This window comes from Canis lupus, chromosome 33 (assembly GCF_003254725.2).
Source record: "Canis lupus dingo isolate Sandy chromosome 33, ASM325472v2, whole genome shotgun sequence".
Taxonomy (NCBI): domain Eukaryota; kingdom Metazoa; phylum Chordata; class Mammalia; order Carnivora; family Canidae; genus Canis; species Canis lupus.
Genome location: NC_064275.1, coordinates 23590062 through 23615924, shown reverse-complemented (window position 1 = coordinate 23615924; position 25863 = coordinate 23590062). Strand labels below are relative to the sequence as shown.

General features: G+C 37.3%; 1 protein-coding gene and 1 long non-coding RNA gene across 4 annotated transcripts in view; one reads left to right on the top strand and one right to left on the bottom strand.

Annotated features, from left to right (window-relative positions):
• The first annotated feature begins 2676 nt into the window (after positions 1-2676).
• Positions 2677-25863, top strand: part of LOC112677647 (uncharacterized) — a 50710-nt gene continuing 27523 nt past the window's right edge. The window contains exons 1-2 of the long non-coding RNA XR_007407955.1: positions 2677-3290; positions 21144-21311. This is a non-coding gene — a long non-coding RNA (uncharacterized LOC112677647). The remainder of the gene's footprint in view (positions 3291-21143; positions 21312-25863) is intronic.
• The window catches only part of CFAP91 (cilia and flagella associated protein 91), a 104182-nt gene continuing 85937 nt past the window's right edge, over positions 7619-25863 (bottom strand). For all 3 annotated transcript variants that reach the window (XM_035709837.2, XM_025476238.3, XM_025476256.3), the window contains 2 exons: positions 20805-20969; positions 7619-11473 (listed from right to left, as the gene is read on the bottom strand). In XM_035709837.2, the coding sequence (XP_035565730.1) occupies positions 20806-20969 (164 nt within the window). In that variant the 3' untranslated portion in view covers positions 7619-11473; position 20805. The remainder of the gene's footprint in view (positions 11474-20804; positions 20970-25863) is intronic.

The window sequence follows — 25863 nt, the reverse complement described above, 5'->3', positions numbered from 1 at the left end:
ATATACTTAATTTTATGGCTTCTGTGCTTCCTACTTTTCTTACTCCTGCTTATGGTGTTTCTTTTCATTCAGAGTCCCCTTTAACATTTCTTGTAAGGCTGGTTTTTAGAATTCCTTTAAATTTTGTCTGGGAAACTCCTTCTCCAGTTCTGAATGATAGCCTTGACAGAGTACAGTTTTTTGGTTTGCAGTTGCAGTTTTTTTCTTTCAGCACTTTGATGATATCATGTCTCCCTTCTGGCCTGTTTTCTGCTGAAAAACCAACTGATTGCCTCATGCAGTTTCCTTTACATGTAACTGTTTTTCTTTTGTTGCTTTATCACTACTTTTTGCCATTTTATTTTTTCTTAAATTTATTTATTCATAGAGACACAGCTAGAGAGAGAGGCAGAGACACAGGCAGAGGGAGAAGCAGGCTCCATGAAGGGAGCCCCACGTGGGACTCGATCCCGGGTCTCCAAGATCATGCCCTGGGCTGCAGGCGGCGCTAAACCGCTGCGCCACCGGGGCTGCCCACTTTCTGCCATTTTAATCACTGTGTGTCTTGATGTATACCTCCTTGGGTTGATGGGGGGGGGGGGGCTCTCTGTGCCTCCTGGATCTGAATTTATGTTTTGTTCCCCAGGTTTGGGAAGTTTTCAGCTATTATTTCTTCAAATAAAATTTTCTCCCTCTTTTTCTCTCTTTTCCTTTTTGGATCTCTATAATGTGAAAGTTATGATTGACGGTATGGCTGAATTCCCTTAACCTATTTTCACTCTTTATTATTTTTTTCTCTCTCCTGTTCATTCAACTTGATTGCTTTCCCATACTCTGTGCTCCAGGTCACTAATCTGTTCTGCTTCCTCTAGTCTACTATTTATTCCCTCTAATGTTTTTTTTTTTTTAATTTCAGTTATTGAGTTCTTCATCTCTAAAAGGTTCTTTTTTTTTTTTTTATGTTTTCTATCTTTTCATTGAGGACCTCACTGAGATCCTCCACTCTTTTCTCAAGTCCTGTGAGAATCTTTATGGCCATTTCTCTGAATTCTCTATCAGATATGTTATTTATCTCCATTTCATTTAACTCTCTTGTTGTGATTTTGTCTTATTCTTTCATTTGGGACATATTCTTCTGTCTCCTCATTTTGTGTAACTTTCTGTGTCTGTTTCTGTGTGTTAGGAAAGTCAGCTAGATCTCTTGCTCTTAAAAGTCATGGACCTTTGAAGAAGAGGTCCTGTAATGCCCTGTACTGCAATATCACCTCTTTGCCAGAATCTGGTGCTTTAGGGGTGTGTGTGTTGTGTGGGCCCTACCGTTGTGGCTGAGTCATATTTGCCTTCAGTCCAGTCATCTGCAATGGCTTTGTCTGTTGTGGGCAGGGCTTAGTTCCTGTGTTGTTAGTGAGCTAGTCTGGCAATGCTTTGGGCTTGAGTCGTAGGACTGCAGGGCACTCTCCCTCTCTTGTCCCCTGAGAAGCTTTCCTTGGGGGGTGAGGTCTGTACTCAGACCAGGTGTCTTGCTCAGCCCACTAGTGGGGCTGCAAACTGGTATGTGTGTTTTTCTTACTTCTCTCTGGGGCAGAAAGTCACTTTATTTTTTTTAATAATAAATTTATTTTGTATTGGTTCAATTTGCCAACATACAGAATAACACCCAGTGCTCATCCTGTCAAGTGCCCCCCTCAGTGCCCGTCACCCATTCACCCCCACCCCCCGCCCTCCTCCCCTTCCACCACCCCTAGTTCGTTTCCCAGAGTTAGGAGTCTTCATGTTCTGTCTCCCTTTCTGATATTTCCTACCCATTTCTTCTCCCTTCCCTTTCACTATTATTTATATTTCCCAAATGAATGAGACCATATAATGTTTGTCCTTCTCTGATTGCAGAAGTCACTTTAGAATGGACTGACCCCCATTGGGCCTGCTTGCACACTGCCAGGCTTGTGGTGCTGTTTGGATGGACTTCCTGTCAAGGCCATGTTTGATGGGGTGGATCTGCAGGAGAATGAGGGAGCAAGGGGGGTGCAATGCCAGCAAGGTCCCACCTGGTCTGCTGCAGGAGGGAACCTGTAGCCACCTGGGAAAATCCCTGCTAAGGCTGGGCTGGAGGGGGCAGTCTGCAGAAGGGGGGTGCAGGGCGAACCATTAGCCAGCTAGGTGAGAGTGTTCACAATGTGCTGGTTATCACAGTTGTCCTTACATCTAAACTAGAGCGCAGGAGAGGGAAAGGATGTCCACCAACTCTTTTGCTCTTGCTAAAGTCTCCCAAATATCCCTACCCCTCCAGCATATGCTCTGAGATTAGTGAACAAATCTCCTCCCCTTTATGTCAGGCATTTTTCAAACTGCTGCTTCTATGCTATATATCCATGGGGCTGTTTGTTACACTGTCTCTTTAAGGACAGGGACTCAGTTTTTTATAACCTTCCAATTCTCCCAGGGGTGGGCCCACTGATTTTTTAAAGTTCCAGATGTTAGGCCACACTGATTGTAGGAATGCACAGAGTTGGAACCCCTGGGTGTCTCAGTGGTTGAGTGTCTGTCTTTGGCTCAGGGCATGATCCTGGGGTCCTGGGATGGAGTCCTGCATGGGGCTCCTTGCTTAGCAGGAATCCCTGCTGCTCAGCAAGGAGCCTGCTTCTCTCTCTGTGTCTCTCATTAATAAATAAAGCTTAAAAAAAAAAATGAATGCACAAATTTAGGTCTTATGGTTTTTGAAGCCAAATGTTATGGGGGTTTGTCTTCCCAATGCAGATTGCTTGTGCCTGGACCTCCCGGTCTGGGGTCTGCTCCTCTTCCCTCCCCACACCAGTGGGTCCCTCCCTCCTACAGTCTCATGGGTCAGTTTAGTTCCCAATCACGTCATTGCTCTCCCTACCATTTTTCACTGTGGCCTCTTCTCTACATTTAGCCGTGGAGAGTCTGTTCTGCCGGTCTTCGAGTTATTTTCTGGGTTATTTATACTGACGTGGGTGTTATATATGTGTATCTGTGGGAGGAGGTGAGTCTAGGATCCTCCTACTCGGCCATCTTCCCCAGAAGTCCCGTGATCGCTTTCCTACCATTTTTAAGTTGTCCTTTTTTTGATTCAGCATCTGCTTGGTTGTTATAAACTTTTGACTTTTTTCAGGAGTCCAGGCAAAGTTGGTTCTAATAGTTGCTGTTTGTTCTTTAATGTTTCTAGGGAAGGACAGGAATTTGGAGCTGCTAACTCTGCCATTTTGCTGATATCACCAATGCTAGTGGGATGCCTCATTTCTTTGTGTATGTCTCAGTTTCCCTCTCTGTACAAGGAAATGATACAGATACAGGTAAGGGTCCTTTTGAGAAAGGTGATCAATGAAATAAGAAAGCCTATTTCAGAAGTGTGTTGGGTTTTGTGTCCATCCTGGTCATAAAGGTGAATAACCCCTCTTCAGAAGGATCTATAGGCATATTAGTCTTTTTCTTTATGATAAATATTTTTTGGGTCCTCTGCAGATAAGTCATGAAGACATTCTCTTATGTTTTATTCATGGAGTTTTACTGTTTAAGCTTTAAATTCTGAGATCCATACAAAATTAATATTTGTGTTTGTGTGATGTAGGTATCAAGACTCATTCCTCCCTTCATTTATTCAGTTTTCTAGTACCATTTGTTGAAAAGACTTTCTTTTTCCCATTACATAGCTCTGACACCTTGTCAAAAACTAACTGTAAATGAATGGGCCACTATCTGGACTCCATATCCTGTAACATTTATCTATTTATCTACCCTTATGCTAACATTATGCGGTCTTTTGGCAAGTCTTAGAATCAGCTTTATAGCAAGTTTTGAAATCAGGTAGCATGGACCATTCAACTTTGTTCAAAATGGCTTTTTGGCTCTTTTTTTTAATATGTATATTTTTTTTATTGGAGTTCGATTTGCCAACATATAGTATAACACCCAGTGCTCATCCTGTCAAGTGCCCCCCTCAGTGCCCGTCACCCAGTCACCCCATCTCCCCACCCGACTCCCCTTCCACTACCCCTTGTTTGTTTCCCAGTTAGAAGTCATTCGTGTTTTGTCACCTTCTCTTATTTTTCCGACTCATTTTCCCTCCCTTCCCCTATGCATTTCACTATTTTTTATATTCCTTGTATGAGTGAAACCATATAATGATTGTCCTTCTCTGATTGAACTTCGTTTAGCATAATACCCTCCAGTTTAAAATTGTTTTGGCTCTTTCTTAGCCCTTTGTTTTACCATGTAAATCTTAAAATCTACTTATCAAAATGCCTCTGCTGTTTCGTGATTGCATTGAATCTACAGATTTAGTTGGGAGAGTCAACATCATAATAGCATTGTGTGTTCCAGTTCATGAACATTGTATATCTCTTCATTTAGGTCATTAATTTTTTCATGGTGTTTTGTAGTTTTCAGCGCAGAGGTCTTCTATGTCTTTTGTTAAATTTATTAAGTTTTAGGTGTCTAGGTCTTTTAATACTACTGTGAATAGAATTTAATTTTTTTGCATCTTCCAATCATTGCTAGTATATAGTCATACATATTTTTCTGTATATTGGCCTGTGTCCTGTGACTTTGTTAAATAGTAGTTGTCCAGGAGTCATTCTTTAATATTTCTTAGGTTGTTCTGTGTAAACAATGATGTTTTCTGCAAAATGTTTTTAGTTTTAATTGTTCCTTTCCAATCTTTATGCTTTTCCCCCCTTACCTTATTGCACCATTTAGAGCTAATATAGAATAGAATGGTGCGGGTGGATATCTTTGCTTTTTTACCAGTATTGAGGTGGGTGGTATTCAGTATTTCACCATCCGATATTATGCAGGCTGTACGTTTGTATATGGATCCTTTTGTTAGATTGAAGAAGTTACTTTCTATTCCTAAGTTTTTGGGGTTTTTTTTTTTTGAGAATTTCTAATCCCAAATGAGAGAGGCATTTTGATTTTTCTTTGATTATTAAAATCATAATGCTTTTATCCTTTTTTCCTATTAATGTAGTGAATTATATTGACTTCTGAATCTTGAACCAACCTCGCATCTTTGGAAAAATCCACTGATCCTGATGTATTGTCTTGGTTTTTGTTTTGTTTCATGTAGTGCTGGATTTGATTTGGTAACATTTTCTTAATGACTTTTGCATCTATATTCATGAAGGATATAGATATTTAACCTTATTTTCTTACCTTTGTTAGGTTTTGGCATTATGATTTTACTGGCCTCTTAAAAGTGTGATATGAAGTTATGGGGGAACAGGGCTAGCTGAAGACAATGCACAAGCCTGGGGCAGCACATTGACAAGTCCTTGAAACAGGCAGAGTCTACAGACTCAACTGCCTCGATGTTAATACTTTGCTAAGGGCAAAAGGCAATCTAAACTTTTAGAAATTTGCTTTATTTCTACTCTGCAAGATACATGTTGGCAATCATCCCCAAGCACGTGGCCCACCGATACACACCTGAAGGGTCTCATGACTCAGGTTTTATTAGACGGAAATAAATGACCTTTCCCCAACAATAGCTAGCCCTTTCAAGGTTCTGGAAACCTTGCTTCCAAAATTCCTTAGAGTATGCTATCTCCCTGTGAGGGATGGCTGATTCCCATGGAATGATGGAGGGAATCAGCCATCCCTCACAGGCCCAGGAGAGCAGCTCTTCCTATCCACTGGTCCTGTCCCCGGGCCTTAATAAAACCACCATTTTGTACCAAAGACATCTCAAGAATTCTTGGTTGTCGGTTCTGGACCTCACCCCACCAAACCTCACCTACATTCCAAAACTTCATCAAGAAGTGCTTCCTCTTTATCTTCTGAGTTTGTATAAAATTAGTATCAGTATCCTTAAATGTTGGATGAATTTATGGGATTGAATTCATTTATTTGATTGATTGATTGATGAACTCACCACTGAAACCATCTGGTTTGGAAGGTTTCTTTGAGGGAAAATTTTTTTTACCAAAAATTCAATTTACCTAACAGGTATTGAGCTACTCAGAAATTGCATTTTATTCTTATATCTGTTTTGGTAAATTGTTTCAAGACTGTCCATTCCATGTAAGCTATCAAATTACTGTTATAAGTTTTCCAAATACTCCCTTATTCTTTTAACGCCTATAGGACCTGTAGTGACATTCCTTCTTTCACTCCCCAAAATGATACTCCCTCTCATTTTGACATTGAAATTTGTTTTCTTTTTTAAACAAGTTTTGCTAGGAATTAATTTTATTAACCTTTTCAAAGAACAAAATTTTGGCTTTGTTATCTCTATTGTTTCATTGATTTTTTTTCAAAGATTTTATTTATTTATTCATGAGAGACACAAAGAGAGAGAGAGAGGCAGAGAGACAGGCAGAGGAAGAAGCAGGCTCCATGCAGGGAGCCTGACGTGGGACTCAATCCCGGCTCTCCAGGATCACACCCCGGGCTGAAGGCAGGTGCCAAACCACTGAGCCACCTGGGCTGCCCTGATTTCTGTTCTTAAAATATCTGCTGCACTTACTTTGGGTTTGCTTTTTCTTTTTGTGTCTTTCCCATGTGGAAATTTACTTGGTTTTAAACCTCTTTTCCCACATGAGCATATAAAAGTATATATTTATCTGTTGACTGCTTTAGTTACATCCCATAAATTTCAAAGATGTATTTTCTCAATCATTCAGGTCAAAGTATTTTCTAACTTCTGTTGTGATGTCTTTTTGATCCAAAAGCTATTTATTGTTTAATGTCCAAATGTTTGGGGGATTTTCTAACTTTACTTTTTTCTTTTGATTTCTAATTTAATTATTTGCATCCAGAGAACATATTTTATTTCAATTCTTTGAATTTATTGAGACTTGTTTAATGGCACAGGATATGATCTATCGCAACAAATGTTCTATGTACATTTGAAAAGAATGTATATCCTGTGGTAGTTAGGTGTAGTGTTCTGATTAGCATTAGGTTAAGGCAATGAGTAGTGTTCAGATTGTCTAAATTTTACTGATTTCTTATTTAATTGTTCTATCAACTACTGAAAAGGTGCTACCTTTAGCATGTAATGTCACAAGATTTCTCCCCATCTCCCCACCCTAAATTAAGTCTTTCCTCTCTGGCAACAAAACTGCTAGACTGGAAGACTGCCATTCTTGCAGACTGAGCTGCATGGGGGTTAGGGGTAGTGTAGACCTGTGCTGTTCTTACCTGAATCTTTAGTAGGTTTTTAAAGTGTTGGCCATCTCTGAGATTTCTAGGCCCTAAAATGGGTGAGGTTTTTTTTTTTTTTTTACAATTTTGTCTAGTTATATCTATCTATCATCTATGTATGTATGTATGTATGTATGTATGTATGTATGTATGTATCTATCATCTATCTACCTACTTCCCTATCTATTAGTGGAGGAGAATTGCTGGCCTCTTCTTTCTGTCATAATTAGAAGCTGATATTATGGTTATATTTTAATATGATGCCTTTAACCTCTATTAAAAATATTATTGAGAAAAACATTTCTCTAAAACCTCTGTTGGAGGTTTTTAAAGTTGTTAATGTTGTTTGTCCAGAATAAGTGGATAAACTCCCTTTTGGATGTAGTATAGAAGCTCCTACACCCTTTATGACTTACTTGGTTCCTGTGAAATATTCACCAGTTGAATCACAAAAAGTTACACCTTTATTTGCTAGAAATGAATATTATAAATCGAGAATTTTATTTTTAAAAACTCATTTCATACCATAAAATACCAAGATATTCACAAATGTTCTTCCAAATCATAGAAGTATTTGCTTTTACAAATATTAAGTGTGTAGAATTTCATTCAATAAATACTTATTGAGAGATTACCACATGCCAGAAACTGTGTCAGGTACCAGGAATAAAAACAAATGTACTTATGAGGCATAGCTCCTGCCTTCATCTCAGAGCTAACAGTCCAGTTGGTGAGAGAGATGATTATGCAGGCAATTATAATCAAGTGTGATATGGGCTATGGCAGAGGAAGTACAAGTGTTATGATTGTGCTCAGTGCCCACAATTTTTTTCTAGTCTTTTCAATCTTTGAGGCTTTAGAAATAAAATATCATTAAAGCCTGACTAAAGATATGTCTCCTATGGTAAGTTTCTGAATGGTCAGTACTTGGGGAGAGATAGTTACTTTGGGAAAGATTTCTCCTATTCTAAGTCTTGAATGTACATTAGATCACTTGGGAAACTTAAAACAAAACAAAAACAAACAACAACAACAACAACAACAAAACCTTTGCCTGGTTCCACTTCTAAAGATTCTATCTTAATTGGCCTGGAGAGGCCCAAGAACCAATTCTTTAAAGTACTTGATGATTTTAGCATGCAGCCATGGTTAAGAACTATTACAGTCTTTGTTTCCTGTTTCCTCAATTTTTGACAACTATAATAAAAGAAGCCTCCTTCAATGGTTTTAGTTAAGTTTTCTGGGAAATTCTTCTTCATAATGGCTTCTTTCTACTGCTCTGGTGTCTAGTAGAATATGCCCTTATTGCCAATACTTCAGGATTCTACAGAACATGGGACACTCGTTCCTCTCTCTCTCCTTCTCACTCATCCCCAAGTGAGATGGAGAAATTCATCTGATTAGTTAGCAACTGACATCCACTGAGCTACTTTCTGCATAGCGGTAGATGTAGTTACTTTGCTCCACCGTATCTTTTGCTTCTATCCCATAGTGATAATAAAAATAGCTAAATGGTACTTGTTGAATGCTTATCATATGCCAGCTGCTGTTCCCAAGCCCTTTACATGAATGAATTCATTACATCCTCATACCAACTCCATGATATACATTCTATTGTTATACCATTTTAGATTTGAGGAAGCTCAAGCTTAATGAGATCAAGTAACTTGTTTGAGGACACACTGGGGTTTCAATCCAGAGCATCTGGCTCCAGAGCATATTCTCCTAACCTCCAGGCTACTCCAATGTTAAGAGGCTAGCTTGGCCTTCGTTCCACCAAGCGGTAAGCACAGTTGGAGGCCACTTCTATATCACTCTTGCCAGCTAGCATTCTCCATTCTACTGGTAACTGGGCCTTTAATTCTCTGCGTAGCTTGCTGCATAAAAGTGTACTCCAAGTCGTCTTAGTAGGTGCAACTCTACTCCCAGGTAGGTACTAGGGTCCAGAATTGAGGATGGGGATGAGAGTTCTCTTGAATCAACGTATACTCAGCCTTTAAATTGTCTCGGGTTCTGCACCTAAAGATTTGGAATCTCTAACAATTTTGCACTTAATGGTTTCTCATCCCAAAGAGATCCTTTACTCACACTACACACTTCTTCCTTGGATTTTACCTTGCCTGTTCTTAAGCATGTTGAGAAGAGGCAATGCCTTTGTTAAGTGGCATGAAGGTTCACTGTATACGATTATGCATCCATGAAAAAAAAATTTTCTACTTTACAAATCAGCTCATTGTGATTGTGTATTGCTATTGATTATTCGACTAGTCCCAACCAACTACATAGCTTCAGTTGCCATGACCGCATGCTTTAAACATGAGTTTTGCTCATCACTTTTATTTTTAAGAGCAATGGTTATTAAAGTTTAGGTGTTTTAACTAAAGCCATTATAAGTAGAAGTTTGCTAGTAAGAGAAAATTTTCCCCTCCTGGTAAACTTCAGTTAGCTAATGAGAATTCTGTATTACTTTGTATTTTCCTTTTTGTCTAAAAACAAATCTTAGTTTTCAAAGACTGCATAAAGATTGTTTTAGAAAATATTGTTTCATTATATGTTCTTTATTAAAAGCTGCTTTAAACACTTCATGAAAGTAGGTATTGATTTCAACTTTAGTTCATTGCTATATAGCAGGGATGGGCAAAGTACAGCTCAAGGGCCAAATCTGGCTGCTGCCAGTTCTTGTAAAGTTTTATTGGAACACAACCATGTGCCTTCTATATGTTACCTATTGCTGCTTTCACCTTATAATGGCAGAGTTGAGTAATTGCAACAGAAACTAACCCACAAAACCTAAAATAGTTACTATCTGGCTCTTTACAGAATAAGTCTGCTGTTGCCTGCTATAGTATGGCACCTTCACTCCCCATAGCCCACCCTGCCACTATCTTCTATCCCATTGCCTAATTTGCTTCTTCTCATTCTGTCTTGTGTCCCCGATTTTTTATTTTACAAATAACTTTTACCTCAAACAGGTTAGCATTTTTAAAGGAACAAAACTCAACTCCCTCGTTAATTGTAGTGCTTTTCTGTTTGTCAGTGATTCTCAGGCGAAGAAAAGTTACCTTGATCACAGTTATCCTAATACAAGGTAACCCTTTCCAAAGTTGTATGATCAAGTATTTTTTCAGCTCAGAAAATCTTTTGTTAAAACTATTTTATTTGTCTTGATTTCTTCTTTAAGATTTCCTACTGCTTGTAGGATTGGTCATCCAGAGCTAACCTCTTTGTCATTTTCATCTCTTTATCCTTCCCAAACCATACTGGATGACTTAATTTCATTAGCAACATCACCTCTTTTATTCTCTGCTGTGAAGTTTGTTCTTTAAACTGCATCCAAATGTGTTTCACTGGATTTTTTAATCTTTTTGCATTTTTTTTTTTCACATTAACCAGCTTTCCTTTCTTTCCAGCCTACATCTCTCTGTTGGCATCTGCTCTTATTATTCTCTGCTTCAGTTTCCTGAGGCCATTTCTTTTTGCCTCCTATTAAAATCACCAGCAGGTAGCTTCTGAAGATTTTCTTGTTTCTTATAGAAGGACATTTTCTAAGATAGGCTTTTATTCTGCTTTCAGAGTAACATGCATGGGGCTCAGGTAGATTTGTTGTTGATACTTTTGTTTTTAGGGTTTGTTTCCTATTTACCAATCTTTAAATGAGGAGGGATCCTAATGTTTGTCAACACACAGGGTGGGCAGATTGCTCTCCAACAGCACCCTCTCTATAGGGGTGTTGCATAAATATTCTTAGATCTAAAGCTCAAGGGTAAGTTGATGTGCCATTATATGGATATGCCACAGCTTATTTTTTTATTTCAATGTCAATGAATGTTTGGGTTTCTAGTTGAGGGGCTATAAAGAAAAGTACTGCTGTGAACATTCTTGTCATGCCTGTTGATGCATATACTCATGTATTTCTACTGAGTATATATTTAGGAGGTGAAATGCCAGGTCATGGAGTATGGATGCTTTCAAACTTAGCAGATAAGGTCAATGTACCATGAATATCAAGCCAAAACTATGTAAGAAATATTCAGTAACATTTCTTTTTGTTTGATTAAGCCAGAATATCCTCGTAGTTAACAAAATGTTGAAATGAAACATAAGAAAATTTTCTCTTGAAGTAGAGCATCTGGGAAACACCAAAGAGAATAAACTCTTTCATTTGATTATTATTACTGAAAATCATTTTAAATTATTGGAAGTTTATGGAAAATAAAGATCTTTCCTCATGAATTACACATTGACAAGTCCATAAGAGCTGTACATCTTGGAAGAAGCACAGATATAGGAATTCTTTATGATGATTTGTACAGCTTCTTTTAGGAAAGATAATCTGTAAAAAATAAACAAACAACAACAACACACACATAAAAACCCACAAATGTTTATGTCATCTTTTAAGAAATAATCATTATCAGAACAATACATTCAAAAAATTACTGTGATGCAATTATACAGAGCCTTGGTTCAAAAGGCAGACATCACCAGAAATATCCTAGTTCTGCCACTTATGAGCCCCATGATCCAAATGTTTAACTCACAGGGTCTCAGTTTCCAACTTATAGCACTTATAAACTTTATATTAGCTGAATTATAACTGAAAACTTAATATGTGTACACTGTAAAAAAATTCAGACTACAAAAGGAAATGAACATGAGGAAAATATATCTATTTCCTCCCAGTCCCTAAGCCTACTGACAATACTTAACCAATTTCTTGATCTGTCCAGAAATATTTTATGTATATTGCAAGCATCATGGATGTATATATATGTTTGTATATATGCACACATATTTCTAGCTTTTAATTAAAGAGTATGACACATATAAGAAAATAACAGAAAACTAATGTGCGGCTTGGTGAATACATGTTAAATATTCACCTGTCTAAATACTACCCAGGTGAAGAAGTCCTATAAGCTCCCTCTTACTCCTTTGCAATCACAACCCTCTCCCTATCCTCTAAAACTTATCACTATTCTGATTTTATTTATTTATTTTTATTCTGATTTTTTAAAAAAGATTTTATTTATTTATTCATGAGACACAGAGAGAAAAGCAGAGACACAGGAAGAGGGAGAAGCAGGCTCCATGCAGGGAGCCTGATGTGGGACTCGATCTCGGGTCTCCAGGATCACGCCCTGGTTGAAGGCGGCACTAAACCGCTGAGCCACCTGGGCTGCCCCACTATTCTGATTTTTATTTGATTTTTACAGTATTCATTTCCTTGCTTTTCTTTTCTTTTTTACCTCCTAAGTGCCACAGTTTAGTGCTGATTTTGAATTCCATATAAATAGACTCATACTATAGGTTTCTTTTTGGATTTGGCTCCTTTCTTTCTTTCTTTTTTTTTTTTTAAAAGATTTTATTTATTTGTTTGAGAGAGAAAGAGAACACAGGGAGAGTGAGAGAGAGAAGGAGACTCCCTGCTAAGCAGAAAGCCCGATGCAGAGCTCAATCCCAGGACCCTGAGATCATGACCTGAGCTGAAGGCAGATGGTTAACCAGTTGAGCCACCCAGGCATCTCTGGATTTGTTTGGTTTCTTTCAATACTTACTATATTTGCAAGATTCATCCATGTTGTATTTAGTTCTGCTTCATTCATTTTAATTGCTACATAGTAGGAATTGACAAACCTCTGCAAAGGGCCTGATAGTAAGAATTCTAGGCTTTGTGGGTCAGTAAACAAAATCAAGGATATTATGTGGGTCCTCAATGAGAGAAAACAAATTTCCACAAAATTTTTGATAAAATTCAAAAGATGGTAATAATGATGACAGGTTTATTTTTTAATATAGGTCTACTAATGAGAAAAATAGAAGTTTTATTTAGGGGTAACATTTTGCTTAATTGAGGTTCAGATCATCAAAACTGATTACATATCACTAGTAGCAGACAAACATTTGCAATGAGACCTCCACCCACATTTCAGCTTTGAAAATGTCTGACATACAGACAGGTGCTGCCAATACAGATATCAACCCATGAACATATGCTTTTAATTTTGCATATTTATTGCTTGGGAAGCATTTACAGAACTCCATTAGATCCGTCTCTTGATACTTTCCTCCTAGCACGCCATTACGACACATAGTAATCACTTCCCGTCAAAGGTTAAGGGGACATTCCTCCATTGCACAGTAAAAGAGACTTTGGAATAGAAAAATTTCCTTTGCACTTGTTTCAGGTTCCAAAAAATGCTCCTGGAGGTGTAGTTTAAACTCAGAAAACATATTCACTGCAGATATGTGTGGGAATTAAAATCTTGCTTCTTGTTTTAACTTTTGACAGCACAGCAAGTATATAAAGCAGCTGGCCATTACTTGTAATTCAGTGTTAGTGATTCTGAAATGACTTTACCATAGTGCAAATTCTGCAATATAAGCTCTGTTTCGCCTTGTAATTTCATTTTACTTTTAAAAAATATTTTATTTATTTATTCATGAGAGACACAGAGAGAGAGAGAGAGAGGCAGAGATACCAGCAGAGGGAGAAGCAGGCTCATGCAGGGAACTCAACGTGGGACTCGATCCCGGGTCTCCAGGATCACACCCTGAGTGGAAGGTGGCACTAAACCGCTGGGCCACCGGGGCTGCCCATTGCCTTGTAATTTTAGGTTGGATTCATTAAAAAATAGTATCAAGTCTACAGCAAAAGCTAATTTCCAAAGCCTTTCATTGTTCCATAATAGTAGATAAGGGTAATTTTCTTACTTAGAAAAATCTCAATCTTAGTTTGAGCTGAAAAACTCACACTGAAAGATTGCTAAGCCATCAAGTATCACTGAGGTAAGCAAGTCAGGGTACACAGCTATTTCTGACAAAAAAAAAAAAAAAACTCATGGAACAATAAATTAGCAATGGTTAAATCCACGAGACTGAGTGAAGATCACCATTTAAATAGCTGGATAGGGATGCCTGGGTGGCTCAGTGGTTGAGCACCTGCCTTCAGCCCAGGGCGTGATCCTGGAGTCCCAGGATCGAGTCCCCAATCAGGCTCACTGCATGGAGCCTGCTTCTCCCTCTGCCTGTGTCTCTGCGTCTCTCTCTCTTTCTCTCTCTCTCTCTGTGTGTCTCTCATGAATAAATAAGTAAAATCTTAAAAAAAAAAAAAAAAAAACAGCTGGTTAAGTAACACATGTTAGATTCAAACATGTTTTCACTAGTAAAAAGTTTATCCACCAAAAGCTAATGCTGACATTCTGTGGGGGAAATTTGCCCTTACATTCGGAGCTCCTCTCGATTGCAATCCATCATGCTTGCCTGTACTGATTTTAAGAGTCTTGTTGGTTTCTGTTTCCCCTAGTGAATAAAGACCCTCTGCCCCCTGGCAAACCTGAGCCCAAGCTTATTCCCAAACTTGGCCAACCCCAAGGCAAGAAAATGGCCAGTATCTCAGATCACTTAGGAAGGACTTTCCTCTCTGCTGTTATAATTAGTCCTTTTGATTTTCACAGCTCTCCAATGTCTTTGAAAATATGGTGTTTACTATGTATCCATTATTTTCTCTAAATGTTGCAGCTACGTACATCTTACCTAAAATCAGAAGATATGTCTATTTTGTTTTGTTAAATTTTTTCCCCTAACTTATGCATAATGTTTGTCTTCAAATTTTATTTTTTTATTAAATTCTGCTGTTATTGTATTAGTTCTTTCCTTTTGCTTTTCTGTATCTAATTTACCATTTTTTATAATTTCTTGAAAAGGATGCTTAGTCTTATTTTCATCTTTTCAAATCAATGCCTTTAACTACAAATTTCTAACTAAGTGCCACATTAACAGCATTCCACAAGTTTGATACATACACATTTTTGTCATTTTTCAGTTCAAAATATTTTCTAGTTCTGACACTTTCTTTGATGAATGTCTGTATTTCTTAATTTTTAAACATATTAGAATCATCTTGTTATTGATTTCTAGTTCCATTGCATTTTTATCAAAGAACACATTTGGCGTGATTTCAACTCTGAAATGGTTAACATTTGCTTTAGGACAGTATATAGTCAGTTTTTGTACGTGTTTGTTGTGTGTGCCCTTAAATAATGTGCATTCTGTACTTGTTAGGTGTAATATTCTATAAATGTGCATTACATCAAATTTCTTAATTATGTATTTTAAGCCTTCCATTTCTCCCCTGCCCCCCCCCCTCCGGTTGCTCCATCAGCTTCTGATAGAGATTAAAATTTCCTAGAATTAGTTTGGATTTGTTTCTCCATGCAGTTCTATTAAATTTGCTTTACAAAGGTTGAGGCCAGGTTACTAGATACATTCCTATTTGTGACTCATACCTTCACAATGAATTAAAACCTTTATCTTTATGAACTGTCCGTTTTGTCTAATAGGCCATTCTGCCTTAAAGTTGTCTTTGTTCGATATTAATACAATTATATCTGCTTTCCTGTGGATGATGTTTTCATGGTATCTTTTTTAACCCTTTAACTTGTAAGCATTCTGTATATTTAGGTTTTGTATATGCCTCCTACAAACAGGATTTAGTTTTTATTCAGTCTGCCAAATTCTGACTTTGAGCATTTAGCTCTTTAATATAAATGAGTGATGAATCAATGATAAACATCTACCATTTTATTTCCTTTTCCTATCCTTTCTATCTTCCTTTTATACTGAATGGGTTTTTTATTCCATTTTCTTCTATTAGTTTAGATGTCATACAACTTTCTACTATGCTTTAGGAGTTATCTTAGAGGTTACAGACTGTTGCCTTGAGTCATCAAAGATAATATTTTTTTTAATTATTTATTTATTTATTTATGATAGTTACAGAGAGAGAGAGAGAGGCAGAGACACAGGCAGAGGGAGAAGCAGGCTCCATGCACTGGGAGCCCGATGTGGGATTCGATCCCGGGTCTCCAGGATCGCGCCCTGGGCCAAAGGCAGGCGCCAAACCGCTGCGCCACCCAGGGATCCCCATCAAAGATAATATTAAATAGCATTTTATCCCCCTCCTAGATAATGCAAGTATCTTAGGACAACTTAGTCCAAGTATGGATTTTGGACTCCCACACTACTTATGCTAACTCTAATGTCACTAGTGTTGCTTTTTCTTACTGTTTTTTATGCAGTCAATAAATATCCACATATTCTTTATTTATCTCCAATTTTCCACCTGGGATAATCTTCCTTCTGTTTGTATAACACCCCCTAGTAATCTCTTGTAGTGAAAAATCTCCTAGTGATAAGTTTTGTTTCATTTATCTAAAAATATCTTTCTTTGTCATTCTCGAAGGATATATTTGCATGGGATAGATCCTATGTTTTTAATCTATTTTAGCATTTTGAAACTATAATTTCATTATTTTCTGGCTGTTTCTGATGAGAAGTCAACTTCAGCTTAATTATTGCTCTTTTGAAGGCAATTCACATACTTTTCTTCTGAAAACTTTTTTTTCTTCTGAAAACTTTTCAGATTTTTTTCTTTTGTTTTCAGTAGTCATATTAAAATGTATCTAGGTATAGATTTTTAATTATTTTTTTGCTTGGGGTTAAGAAGGTTTGTTAAATATTGAGTCTTTGTTTTTAAAAAAATTCACATTACACATGACTTCCTAACATATTTCTCCTAGTAGTCAAATTTCTTGAATCAGCGGTCCATGCCTATTATCCTTTTGTCTCTTAAGGATTAAATTATCCTACCACTATCCTTGCATTTCTTCTGTAGTTTCCACCTTTTTGTTCCTTTATTCTTCTAAGTAAATTCTTCTGCCCTATCTTCTAATTTATTGATTTTTCTCTGTAGCCGTATTTGTCCTGCTCTTAAGTCCATTCACTGAGTTTCTCATATTGATTACTGTATTTTTAGATTCTAGAATTTTTTTTAAAGATTTTACTTATTTATTTGAGAGGGAGGGAGAGAGCATAATCAGGGGGAGAGGCATAGGGAGAAAGAGAAGAAGGCTTCCTGCTGAGCAGGGACCCCAAAGTAGGGCTCAATCCAGGACCCTGGGATCATGTCCTGAGCTGAAGGCAGATGCTTAACCAACTGAGCCACCCAGGCACCCCTAGATTCTAGAATTTCTATTTTCCTCAAATCTGCTATATCATTTTTATGATTTACAGTTATCCTGAAAAATTTCAATCTCTCATAAATAGTTGACTTTGATAATAGAAATTGACATAAGAGCAATCATGACCCACAACTCTTCTTCCCTCTTATGACATTCGTTTATATTCAGGCTATAACTATGATCTATCATTTTGTCACCTAGTAAGCATGAGAATGGCAGTGCTAATTTTTTTAAAACTTTTTATTTTGAAATTATTTGAATAAAAATATGTATGGGCTGAGAGTAAGATTGCATTAAAGACATTTTCTATATTGTGATGGATTAGAAGTAAACAGTGCTATTCCAGTTTGGAGATATAAGAATTTAGAATCCCAGAATAGACCTACACACTGGTGCTGAGGTAGAAACTAGGTGACAACTGTAAGAGGAGAAGTAGAGTTTTCTGATGTTTGGTGCCGTCTCCTATCTACCAGATAGTTATTGTTATGTACTGTGTGTCTAGATGGGGATGTAGTGGCCTATTTATTTATTTTGCTTTCTTTTTCAGGTCATTCTGTATAAGGGTGGACAGATGTTTGATGGTGCCCCCCGGTTCCCCTGGGATCATGTCCTGAGCTGAAGGCAGATGCTTAACCGACTGAGCCACTCAGGCACCCTTAGATCCTAGAATTTCTATTTTCCTCAAATCTGCTATATCATTTTTATGATTTACAGTTATCCTGAAAATTTCAATACTGACTTTATCTCTTTAAACATAAGTGTCTAAGCTCAGGCTGCTTTAACAAAATATCATAACTGGGTAGCTTAAGCTTAATTTCTTCACAGTTTCTGGAGGCTAAGAGTCCAAGATCAAAATGTCAGCATAGCTGGTTTCTGGGATGAACTCTCTTCCTGGTTTGTATATGGCTGCCTCCTTGCCATGTCCTCACATAGAAAGGAAAAAGAGAATAAGCTTTCTGGTGTCTCTTCTTCTAAATGCACCATTCCCATCACGGGGGACCCATCCTCATGACCTCATCTATGCCTAATCTCTCACAGCACTTATCTCCAAATGTCATCATATTGCAGGTTAGAACTTTAACATCTGAATTTTGGAGGGACACAAGTCTGTAGTCCTCCACTGCCACCCCCAAATTGGTGTCCTTCTCACCTGCAAAATACACTCATTCCAGCCCAATAGCCCCCAAAGTCTTAGAGCATCAACTAAGTCTCATCTAAATATCCTCTAAATCAGGTATAGGTGAGTCAAGGTATGATTCATCTTGAGCCAAATTCCTCTCCAGCTATGAATCAGATGAGTTATGTACTTTTTTTTTTTAAGATTTATTTGAGAGAGAGAGAGAGAGAGAGAAGGAGAGGAGAGAGAATCCCAAGCAGACTCCATGCTGAACCCAGAGCCTCATGCGGGGCTTGATCCCAGAATCCTGAGAACATGACCTAAGCCAAAACTGAGAGTTAGATGCTTAACTGACTGAGCCACCAAGGTGCAAACCAAATGGAGGAGGCTTACCAGGGCCTCTACCTTGACTCCAGTCTTTGTCCCTCTAGTTTTACAAAGCTGGTGAAAGCATCACTCAGCTTTTCAGCCACATTTTCTAGGATGTGCCTATTCCCTCAGGAAAAAGAAGTGACTCCAAATGCCAGAACCAACTAACTCTCTGAATTTGTCTTCTCTTATATATTTGCCCAGAAATTCCTCACTATTAGCTCTCCATTGTCTTCAAGCTGATCAAACATATTTTAAAATGAATGTTCCATCTCTACATCCCTAGGCATTGTTAAAAAATTTCACATCTGACATCTGTCCTTCCCTCCTTCCCACAGAGAAGAAAGAAAGAGTAATACATATTAAGGGGGCAACTAAGCATCATGTTCCAAACATTTAATAAAGCAAAATAAAGAGATACTTTATACTCAGAAGTAAAGGCATACATACTCAATTTAAACTATGTAAATTATTAATCTTGTTAAATTTTCATGTAAGAAAAAGGACTATCCAAATATTGAAGGTGATTTTTATCATAATAATGAGATTGGCAAAATCTCATTATTTGGCCCTTGAATTTATATTATATAGATACATGGATAACATTACATGTAAATACATGGTTTATATCTTCAGAAATTTCACAGGTTATTTCATTATTAATTAAAAACAAAAGATTTTCTGCTGTAATTTATAGCCATACCTTGGTATTTAAGAGTACTTTTATCAGTTTTTTTCTCTGCTTTCCTTCTTAACTGCCCCCTCATCTTGATATTCCTTCCACAGTCTTCCTTGATTAAAACTTAAGGCCTCAATAGATTCCTGTGCAGAGGGTCTTTGGTCACAAATTTCTCCCCAAGCCTGTGCCTTCTCTATCCTGATAGCATACTCTTAGGCCAAAATAGTACATGATGTGGACCCATCAGATGACAGTTGAGGGAGAAGGAATAGGCAAAGGATTCACTCCCTTTCTTACGAGAATTCTCATGAGAATTTTACTTTTTTAACAAAAAGATTTTATTTATTTATTCATGAGAGACACAGAGAGACAGGCAGAGACCGAGAGAGAAGCAAGCTCTCTGCAGGGAGCCTGATGTGGGACTCGACCCCAGGGCTCTGGGATCATGCCTCAAGCAGAAGGCAGACACTCAACCACTGAGCCACCTAGGTACCCTCAAGAACTTTACTTTAAATGGACTCTAGCTCTCTTCTCCTAATAATTCATTAAGACGTTTATATCAACTCTGTTACTAAGCAACACTACTTGACCTCCAAGTGGTAACTAGCACTAGTTGATTGGAAGGATAAAGGAATTATTAATACCACAGGAAACCGTAGGTTTGAGCTTTCCTGAGTGCTGACTATTGTAACCAGGTAAATCCATTAGGGGGACCCTGGAAATAGTGCCTATGGAATCATTATAAGACACACTGGCCCCTGAGGCATGTAAACCAAGGCAGGTCCTGTACCTACCCAGTGTAAATCTCTCTTCCTTGCACCTGAGCTTTGTAACTGGGGGACTAAAGAAAACAGCTATGTGTTTGTCTGTGTGGATATGGTAAGAGCTTCCATAAGAAGAGAAATACCTGATGCTGCCCGGCTTGAAGTTGTGGTTCCCATCTTCTATCTTTCTGAGTAGATGGATACTAAAATCATTTAAAACCTGGTCTATGTGTCTTGTGAGTAGGAACATTTAGTTGAGTCTAAGACCAACTCCTGGTGGGTACTGCATGAGGTACCTGGGCTAGAATCAGAAAACGTGTCTTCTGCTGTGCTTACAGCCAGCATGATGAGATGGAGATACTGTATCTACTCCGTAAGAAAAAGCTGCTTTTTATAACATGGACACACACACACACACACAAATAACATGGGCACATTTTACAGCTTTGTGATGGAATACCATTATATACTTTAAGACCCATAAAAAATTATCTAGAATCCTGTTTTCTGGACACAAGAGTCCAACTGCTATAATGTCAACTCTATTCTCTAAGAATTTTTGATAGTAGATTCTATAACCTAGATGAAATGTGCCAGCTTCAATGGGAGTGTCTCACTTTCTTAAACACATGGTTGTTAGGGAGAGCAGAGAGCTGAATGATGCTGCCATCTCCTACTTTCTGCTTCCTTTCAGATGAAAAAATCAAACTCACCTTAGCTGCTATTCTTATTTTGAGTATCTTCCTCAGGTGACTTGTCAGTGTCTGAGACCTCTTCATCTTGCTCTTGCTCAACAAAATTCTTCTTGACCATGTCTTCTGTGTGCCCGTGGATGATCTGATGGGCCGCAAGGATATGCTTCCGCTGTGCATTCCTCACTGTGACAAAGTGACAAGAATTTTTACTCTGAAAGTCTGAACAGAATCATTCCTAAAGATTTTCAAGAAAGTAGGACAGAGGTCCTACCCTGCTACCCTATCCCTGCTCCCACTCTGAATCGATCCAGTCCTACTCTTCCCCATGAGGCTCACCTCTATTCCTCTCCTCTGCAGCGGCCCTCCCCTGGAATGCCTGCACTACAAATCCTACCCGTTCTGCAAAGCCCAATGTGGATCTCAGCTCCCCGCTCCTCCAGGAAGGCTCCTCTGATTGTGCCAGCCCACATTTACCATTGCCACACTGGAATTCAGACAAACCCATGGAGCACTGAAACACATGATGTGAGTTCCATTTTGTTTTTTAACTAGATTGAAATGACCTTGTCTCATTCTTCTCTTTGAGCTTTTGTTCCTAACATGGAGGATACTTGTTGACTGATGATGAATTTCTAATCTTATGGCTTTAGAAGGTGGCCCTTGCTCCATATTCTAAGAATATTTATTATCAAGCCTCCCATTTCCCTTGGAAAGAACTAATCATGATGATGATGATGTTAGCACTTAGCATTCATCCTTACTTTGTGCCAGGCACTGTTTTAAGTAGTGGACATATATTCATTTAAACCACCCCACAGCCCTAAAAAAGAATATTAATAATATCCCCATTTTCAGATGAGGAAACTGAGACCCAGAGAGATTAAGTAATTTGCCCCAAATCATACAGCTAGTAAAGGAGAGCAGGAAGTACTGTGGATTCTGTGCTATCCAGGTATCTGAGTTTATAGAGGATAAATCTCACAGCAACTTACACTTCATAGTAGTATGGCTGAAAGAATGGGGACTTTGGAGCTGCAGAAACCATGGTTCAAATCTGTAAGTTGTATAATATCTCTAAGCAATAATTTCCATAATTGAAAAATGAGAATACACCTACAGTCACCTTAAGAAATTGAGATAAGGTAGTTTTTAAATGCTTAGTACAGTGTCTGGAACTTAGCATGCACTTAAAAATTTGGTAATTACTGTTATTTTACATCTATAATAGGTCTCTTCAAGGTCTTTTCAATCATAAAGTATCTCAAATGGCCTGTATACGTTATCTTAACTTGGGGGTAAAGAGTACATATAATTCATATGGTTCTTTCATTTGAAAAGAAAAACAGAAGGTCGTATTGTGGGTCCCTGTTCACATGGCTTTCTTCATTTGGTATATCTATATAAAGAGAAGAGGCTAAGGACTTGCCCAGTTCACTCACAGACAAGTCCTTCTGCATTCCTTCAGCTCAAGTGCCTCCTCCAGCATCTTTCCCTCTTTCCTTCGGAGCTCAGAGAAGCTAGCCGAAGGTGTAACAAACTAGTTATTACTAAACACTATTTCTCTACCTCCTTCAATTCCCTCAGTTAGAATTGACTTGAGCCAGGCTGACCTCACTTTAGACCCAAGAAAATTTAAAAGGAGTTGCATATTTTCTTAAAGATACAGAAAACACAAGATTCCTTTTTATAAGGTGACACAGAAATACTGATTATTTTATCTGAAAATTAAATATTGTTGGTATATACTGATGACAGGGAGTATGAATTAGAACAGTCTTTTTGTGGGGGCTGTTTGTTAGTACCTGGCAAAAGTAAGATGCACATACCCTATTTTTAGCACCAATCTGCTAGAAATTTACTGTCAGTAGCATGATCAGGATTTGCATAAAATATATTGCTTGCAGCATTGCTAGTTATAGTAAAACACACTGAAACAAACTAAATACTTATCACTAGAAGATACTGGTTTAAAAACTACAGTACAATTGTGTAATAGGAAAATAAGATATTTCTTTCTTCTCTTTGAATGCATCAGAGCTGCACCATTCCTTTATTCCTTGAGGTGATCTGAAATGTTATATTTCTATTAAACCTGTCCAGAATTCCCCTGCACAACATGGAAAGCTTGTTAGAAATAACCAAGCTGTTATTTCACTTAGATTTTTAAAATTTAAATTCAATTTAATTAACATACACTGTAATACTAGTTTCAGAGGTACAATTTGATGATTGTATACAACACCCAGTGCCCATTACATCAAGTGCCCTCCTTAATGCTCATCACCCAGTTGCCTCATCCCCTCACCCAACTCCCCTCCAGCACCCCTCAGTTTGCTTCCTATAGTTAAGAGTCTCTGATTTCATCTCACTTTATTTTTCCCTCTCTTCCCCTATGATTCTCCATGTTGTTTCTTAAATTCCACATATGAGTGAAATCATATGATAATTGTCTCTCTGATTGACTTATTTTGCTTGCCATAATACCCTCTAGTTCCATCCACATTGTTGCAAATGGCAAGATTTCATTCTTTTTGATGGCTGAGTCATATTCCATATCTTTTTTATCCATTCATCTGTTGATGGACATCTGGGTTCTTTATATATTTTTTTATGTAAATATTTGAGGTTTACAAAATATAAATTAATTTTTAAAATTCCTTTTAAAATTCCAGTACAATTAAAAAACAGTGTTTGTTATATTAGTTTTAGATATACAATATAGTGATCCAACAATTCTAAACATTTCTCGGTGTTCATTATGTTAAGTGAACTCTTAGTCCCCTTCACTTATTTCACCTCTTTGCCTACCAGTCTCCCAACTGGTAACCATCAGTTTGTTCTCTATACTTAAGAGTCTTGTTACTTATCTCTTTTTTATTGTTGTTGATTTGATCTATTTTTTAAATTTAACACAGGAGACAAATCATATGGTATTTGTCTTTTTCTGACTTATTTCACTTATCATTATACCCTCTGGATCCATCCACGTTGTTGCAAATGGAAAGATTTCATTCTTTTTCTTATGGCTGAGTAATATTCCAACACGGATATATACTACATCTTCTTTATCCATTCATCTATTGATGGACACTTCGGCTGCTTCCATAATTTGGCTACTGTAAATAAATGCTGCAATAAACACAGAGGTACATACATATTTTCAAATTACTGCTCATATTCTTTGGGTAAATATCCAGTAGTGGAATTATTGGATCATTTGGTAATTCTATTTTACATTTTCATTGTTTTGAGGAACCTCCATACTGTCTTCTACAATGGCTGCATACCCACTATAAGTGCACAAGGATTCCTTTTTTTTTTTTTTTTTTTTTTAACATATCCTGCCAACACTTATTTCTTGTGGGTTTTTTTTTTTTTTTTTTTTTTTTTTTTTTTTTTTTTTTGTCATTCTACTGGTATGAGGTGATATCTCATCATGGTTTTAATTTGCATTTTCCTGATGATCAGTGATGTGAGCATCTTTTCATGTGTCTGTTGGCCATCTCTATGTCTTCCTTGGAGAAATGTCTGTTCATGTCTTCTGCCCATTTTTTAATTGGATTTGTGGTGGGGTTTTTTTTTCGGTGTTGAGTTGTAAAAGTTCTTTATATATTTTATAACCTTTTATCGATATGTTATTTGCAAATATCTTCTCCCATTCAGTAGGCTGTCTTTTAGTTTTGTGGACTGTTTCCTTTGATTTGCAAAAGCTTTTAATTTTGATGTAGTTGCAATAGTTGATTTTTGCTTTTGTTTCCCTTATGTCAGGAGACATATCTAGAAAAATGTTACTATAACCAATGTCAGAGACATTACTGCCTGTGCTCTCTTCTAGAATTTTTATGGTTTCAGGTCTCACACATAGGCCCCTAATCCATTTTGAGTGTATTTTTGTGTATGATGTAAGAAAATGGTTCCATTTCATTGTTTTGTATGTAGCTGTCTAGTTTCCCAACACCATTGGTTAAAGAGACTGTCTTTTTCCCATTGCATATTCTTGCCTCCTTTGTGGAAAACTTGACAGCCATTAAAATTGTGGGTTTATTTCTGGTCTTTCTATTCTGTTATATTGATCTATGCATCTGTTTTGTGCCAGTAACTTACTGTTTTACTACAGCTCTGTAGCATAGCTTGAAATCAGAGTTTGTGATACCTCCAGTTTTGTTCTTTTTTTTCAAGACTGCTTTGGTTATTCAGGGTCATTGTTTGGTTCCATACAAATGTTAGGATTATTTATTCTAGTTCTGTGAAAAATGCTGTTGGTATTTTGATAGGGATTGCATTAAATCTGTAGATTGCTTTGTGTAGTATGAACATTTTAATAATTTTGTTCTCCCAATCTATGAACATGGGATATCTTTCCATTTGTTTGTGTCATCTTCAATTCCCTTCATTAATATTTTACAGTGTTCAGAGTAGAGATCTTTCACCCTGTTGGTTAAGTTTATTCCTAGGTATTTCATTCTTTTTGGTGCAATTCTAAATGGAATTGTTATCTTAATTTTTCTTTCTGTTACTTCATTAGAAATGTATAAAATGCAGTGGATTTCTGTATATTGAGTGTGTATCCTGCAACCCTTCTGAATTCATTTATTAGTTCAAGTAGTTTTTTGGTGGAGTCTTTAGTTTTCTCTCTTTATATTATCATGTCATCTGCAAATAGTTGAAGTTTTACTTCTTACTAATTTGGATGGCTTTTATTTCTTCTCTTCTGATTGCTATGGCTAGGACTTCCAATACTATGTTGAATAATATGGTAAGAGTGGATATGCTTGTCTTAATTCCTGATCTTAGGGGAAAAGTATAATGTCAGCTGTGGGTTTTTCATAGATGGCCTTTATTATGTTGAGGTAAGTTCCTTCTGAACCTACTTTGTTGAGGGTCTTTATCACGAAAGAATGCTGTGCTTTGTCAAATGCTTTTTCTGTATCTATTGAAATGATCATATGGGTTTTTTTTTATACTTTCTGTTGATGATGTGATGTATCACATTAATTGATTTGCAAATATTGTACTACCCTTGCATCCCAGGAAGAAATCCTACCTTACTGTGAATTTTTAAATGTATTTTTGGATT